We start from the raw sequence: 6,000 nt of genomic DNA on the forward strand, positions 1-6,000 counted from the left end.
CGCATGCTGAGCGGAGGCTGAACGCTGCCAGACTGATGCATTCTGAGCAGATCCGCATCCACTCAGAATGCATTGGGGCAGTACGGATGCGTTCGGGGCCGCTTGTGAGAGCCTTCAAACGGAGCTCACAAGCGGAGCCCCGAACGCTAGTGTGAAAGTAGCCTAATATTGAAGCTCAATTCCATTCACTTGAATGGGTCTTAACTACGTCTAGGTCATTTGACCGATGAACGGGATGTCGCATGGGGAAGAGGCCTAAGAGCTCACGCTCTCTTTTCATACTGCTGTTTGGCGGGGCTTCTGGGAGTTGGACCCCCACCAATCTGATATTGATGATCTATCCTGAGGATAGGCAATCAGTATCAAAATCCCAGAAAGCCCCTTTAAGCAAGCGTCGCACAACAGTTGTAAAAATATTCCAAACCTGCTTTTTATTTGGTCACAAATCAGAAGCAACTTCTCCAGCCTACAGTTTAATTGCGTGTGACTTACAGCCAGATTGTACTGTACAATATGACAGCCCTAGCCTAATTCTAATCCACTACCAAATAGTCCCAACATATCTAGAGATACCTTTCTCTGTCCAGGAACGAACATAAAAAAATAAAAATAAAATAAACTTCTACCAGAAGACCGTGTAATCGGAGAAGCTTTCTGATTGTTTTGCTCTTTTCTGCCTTTCCCGTACATCAGGCGATTCTGTGCCAGACACTGGAGTCAGATGAAGGGCTTCCTTTGTTCACCAGGCCTGTGAGTGATGTAGACTGTAACGTTCTGTTCTTCTATTGTAGACAAAGTCTGGCCAAGAAAGCAACCAAGAGGTGGAGATCACTCGGTGTACGAGAGGACAGTATTTTGGTGAACTTGCCCTTGTCACCAACAAACCCCGGGCTGCCTCTGCGTATGCTGTAGACAACGTCAAGTGTTTAGGTAAAAACCATGAAGGATGTTAAATTTTACCACTTTTAAAGGGGTTTCCAGGATCCTCTGGATAGGTCATCAGTATCTGATGAACGAGGAGTCAGACACCCAGGACCCTGGCTGATTAGTTTGACAAGGCACCGGTTCTCACTAAGCGCAGAGCGGCATCCGTGTTTTGCGGATCCACAATTTGCAGACCACAAAACACGGCACGTTCGTGTACATGAGCCCTTAGCCAATGTGACCGATAAATGTTGACGTCACTGGCAAAGGTGCTTCTCAAACAGCTGATCAGCAAACATATTTTTCCATTTACATGGTGGTAGATCCAGTGAAGTTATGGCATGTACTTATGTTATATGGTGCTGCCAGGTGTTCATTTGCTTACATAGTATGGCTGCACCTCGACCAAATGAGCTGGTGAATAGACACACATCCTCAGTCACTCTTCCCTCAGTCAGGTCTCTGCATAGCAATCCTCCATTCACTGCAGGGCAGCCAATAGAAATGGCTTTCTGCCTGCCTGTCAGGAGCAGAGCCTGTGCAGTACATTGCAGTGTAGCTGAGAAGACTCCTTCAGGGGAAGTAAGAAGGGATCCTTTAGTCAGCTGCCAGAAGGGGAAGGAGCCTGATCCAGCTCCTGCCTCCAGCAGTACCAAGGTGGGGCGGGGTGTCGTGTCGTATGGAATAAAAAAGACATGTTTTTTGCTTTCTATTTACATATTATCTCCTCTGTTTTCAGTTATGGATGTTCAAGCCTTTGAGCGATTACTGGGCCCCTGCATGGACATTATGAAGAGGAACATCACACATTACGAGGAGCAGCTGGTGGCATTATTTGGTTCTAGTATGGACCTCCGAGATCCAGGAAAGTAGGCACCTTGTTACCTCAGTGCCTTCTCTGTTCAAGACACAGACACATGCCTCCTATCAGCTATACAACAAACAAGGGACAAAGAGCGCCACCAGGTGGAGCAGAGTCACCGCTGCTGTTGTCTTGGGCTTTTTTTTTTCTTTATCTTTTTATTTTTTATTTTTTTTATTTTAGGAAACAAATTACAAATGGAAGAATTCAACACCAGAGGCCAGGGTAGATATCCAATCTGTACGGTCATTTTGCTGCTGAGATCTCATTAGACCGTCTAAACGTGCCTTTTATAAAAAGAAAAAAAAAATACCGCCCTGTTTCATAAGGACAGGTCTCAGTATCGCACCCTGTGAGTCCCCCGCGATCTGCTTCCTCAGCGCCCCTCTGTGGCAGTAAGGTTTGCTCATGCTTTGCTTTGTGACTTTCTGAATTGCAGTAGTCAAGTGTCCCCAACCCCCCCTGATTCTGATTTTGCCTTGTGGCTCTTGTCCTGTGCTGTTTTAATGGCTCCTCATAGTAAATGCTGAAATAATCACATGATACATTAGCTGTTAGCACTTTTCTTTATCACTTTATTTTGTTAAATTTCGTAAGTTTAAGTCAGCATTTTAGCCCCCCTTAGGGGCCAGAAAGGTGCATGTAAGATAAACTGGTGATTTTAGATTGTCAGTAGTGACCTTGTCCGGCTCTATGGGAGCGAGTAGCCTTGACATTGTCCCACCGCCACAATCCATGGTGACATTTGAGCGTTTTGCTGCCCGATTGGCTGTGTGTCACATGGCGGAGTTCCTTGCATTCCAGCGGAGCACAATGGCGGCTCTGTTCATCTGTCAGGGGTTGACGTACTCGTTTTAGAAAATTTTTAACTTTAACATATTTATTAAAGTCAGATTGATAGCTTTCCCCGTCTCCGGTTTTCTCACGGTACATGTTTTATCTGCAGGACTGTGGCGATGTCTCCTTAATTCCTTATTGATCCCCTTTGGGTCAAGCCTATATTTATTTATTTATTTTCATCCCAATAAATTGGCATTTGTGTCTCGTGCCGTCACGCTGTGCTTCTAGGTTGTGAATGCCGCTCCCCAGCTACCACTGTAGTAGTGGTTAGTTGTGGACTGTGCTTTCAGGTTGTTGGAGATTTCGGTAAGACTTGGTTGCTGCAGTTATGGGGGTGAGCAGTTCCTGCAGACGATGAGACATGGACAGCACGTTATTGGCCCGTAGGAGTTAGTCCCGTAACAGTGCGCATTTGGGAGCCTTCTCCCAAGATCCTCCCCCCTCATTTTAAGCTTCCTGGCTGCATTTTACAATCTCCCCCTAGTGCCTTACGCAGACTCTTTTCCATTCCTGTTTTTGGCTTCTTCAGGATTTAACATAGATGGAAAGTAAGAGCCAGTTAATTAGTGCAGGTAGTAATGAAAATGCAGTCCCGGAGCTTATAAGTTATAACCCTCCCGTACTCCATCCATGAGGTACTTAACGAACATGAGCCATACTGCGATAGGGGAAACCATGGAATAACACAGCCCGTCCAGCCCTTGTTTCTCCATGTCACCCCGCCATAGACTTTAGTGCAATGATGGTAAATAGAGGTTCGCTTCAGCAGAAGATCAGCCTTTTCAGGTCTGTAGCCAACTTACCCCTCCAGTTAACTTACCACAGAATGTTTTACTGGAGCGTTCCTCGGTCATGCAGGGGTTGGAACATGATGCAGGGTTCCCTTTTGGTGGTCCTTGTATTCCGGTGTCCTCCGCCCGTGCAGACAGCTCCTTTACTAATTCTTAACATTCCCTCTAAGTATTTGACGCAAATATGTAGAATCCTTGGAACTAACCTTGTGCCCCTGAATGCTTTACTCGCCGCTCCTTCATGAGATGCATTCACTTTCTGCTCGCTTTTTTTTGTTGTTGTTCAGACTTGTGATGTGACAAGGGGGACATGACGGCTACAGAAACACCCGAGAGGTCAGTAGGGAGAACTCAGCAGCAAAGTGTCTCTGGGGGGGGGGGGGGGGAAGTATCGGCCTGTCCTTAATCTTGCTTGTAGTACTGCGATCGGTGAAAAGAACCCCCCCCCCCCCTTTAAGGATCACAAGCGCCCTGGCTGACTCTAGTATTGTTTTTATGTCACAGCACAGATTTCACCTTTTAACAATTTATTCTATAAAGTTTTCTCTCGTTAAAACACAAACTGTTCTGCACCGTTAAAACGTAACAAAAAAGACAAAAAAAAATTATAACTCTGAATGTCACGGCTCATTCTTCTCCTGTTTCCAGATGAACTTGTGGTTTTTGTTATCGACGTGTATGTAAACCAGTTTTGCCAAAAGTTTTTATTTTATTTTTTTATTTTATTTCTGAATTTAATTTTTAATTTTTTTTTGTCAATTCCATTCTGCTCCGCAGCGTTGGTTCTGCTGTTTTTATGCTGCAGGATGTTTTTCAGTTGTCACTCACTTTTCTTTCTCCTTGAGGCCTTCCTTTTGGTTTCTAGCGATCGTTTTAGTTCATGCTACAGGGCTATATTGAGGGATGCCCGGGACGGCCCCTGCGTCGCCCGCATTCTGTAATCTAGTGAAAAAAGTGAAAATGCACTATTCTATTTTTACCCCCCATTTGCTTGTAACAACACACAACTGACTTTCTGCCTAAAAGAAGCTACCTCAAGGCGTTAAGTGCTTTGCGAATTTCTTTCACCTGTGAATGCGCCCCCCACGTGTTACTACTGGTCATCTTTGTGTTGCATCAAAATGTACCTGTCACTGGAGCACAGCGCAGACGGCCATTTTGTACCACCAGTATTCGGCCAGTTGGTGGTTTAAAGGTGGTTTTGTCACTAGGATAGACTTCCCGCTATGGTGCTTGGTTTAAAGGGATGAGAAAAACATTACTCCTCCCACAGGTTGCCTATGGTATTGCAGCTCGGCTCCACTCGCTTCAGTGGAAATGAGCTGCACTACCGGATACAACCTGAGGACGGGGGTGGCGCAGTTTTTGGAAGGAGGCAACCGTGTTTTTCTAATCCTGAATGACTCCCTGGACGTTTATGAAATGACAAATCCCGAGGTATGGTATTGTAATTTTCAACGTTTATGAAGCAGACTTTGAGACGATGCTCTTGGGTCATGTGATCACTGTCTGCCAGTCAGATCAGTTGGCAGTATTTAAAAAAATAATAATAAATCGGGGGTTGTCAGGAACGTTTATCCTCTTCACCCCTTTATCTTTAATGTCAGGTCATCACGTGGTCGTAGACATGATATTTGGACTGTCATGTTTTGCTGCAGTGATTGGCTCCTTCACTGTCACATGTCCACCACACCATGGACCCATGAAGACCAGTTCGGTGTTGGACAAGGCGTTCATGGGGCACAGCTGTATTTTCAACCCCTTAGTCATTAGTCCTTATGTAAAGGGAACTGTCCTGGTGACATCCTGCCATGTCCTAGTAGACTGGCTGACATTGTCCACTCCAACAAAATGGCTGCTTACTCCGCGTATAAGTGACAGATCCACTTACAGTTTGGTTCTGCCTGTTCTAGGATTTTCTTTGCACTCCAACAGTATTTATAAGAGAAAGGAGAGAAGTTAGAACCATCAGTATTGACCCTCCTGCGCCGTCGCGTGATCCGCTCCTCTCCATGGGATTTCAGAGATTTTATGTTTTATTAATAAACGGCGCAATTCTTATCTAGACGTCTTTGTACATAGTCTTATTCAGTTCCTGGAATCTTTTTCTATCCACAGCGCGACACATTCTGTCTTTTCGGAAATTTTGGGTAGTATTGGATACGGTGAGATCGCTCGGCTCCATGTATAGCTGTCCGCCATTTTATGACACATTTAAGTATGCAATGTTTGATTATTAAAATAAAGCAAGATGACTATTCAAGGTTTTGTGCTTTATCCCTCTGCTTTTTAACCCTTTCACTGATGGGAGGTGGTACTAATGACGTCACTCACAAAAAATCCTCCCCGACGTACCTTGTATGTACTGGTCAAACAGATTTTTAATTTTTTTTTCAGGATCACTAGGGCAGGGCTGTCCTTTAACACCTTCATAATGCAGCCATTTTCCATAATTTCATTTTTCTGTTTTCGAGCCAAATAGGGGCTGATTGTACTTTCTAACGACCCCAAATAACACCATTTAATGTAGTGGAAAGCTGGAAGAAGTCTAAATAGAGTGGAATTCGAGAAAAAAAATAAAAC

General features: G+C 44.7%; 1 protein-coding gene across 1 annotated transcript in view; it reads left to right on the forward strand.

Moving 5' to 3' along the window:
- Positions 1 to 5,680, forward strand: part of PRKAR2A (protein kinase cAMP-dependent type II regulatory subunit alpha) — a 39,944-nt gene extending 34,264 nt beyond the window's left edge. Inside the window, exons 10-11 of the mRNA XM_040406604.1 lie at positions 792 to 930; positions 1,664 to 5,680. Coding sequence (XP_040262538.1) covers positions 792 to 930; positions 1,664 to 1,797 — 273 coding nt within the window. The 3' untranslated portion in view covers positions 1,798 to 5,680. The remainder of the gene's footprint in view (positions 1 to 791; positions 931 to 1,663) is intronic.
- The last annotated feature ends 320 nt before the right edge of the window (positions 5,681 to 6,000 follow it).

Source organism: Bufo bufo, chromosome 9 (genome assembly GCF_905171765.1).
Source record: "Bufo bufo chromosome 9, aBufBuf1.1, whole genome shotgun sequence".
NCBI lineage: Eukaryota > Metazoa > Chordata > Amphibia > Anura > Bufonidae > Bufo > Bufo bufo.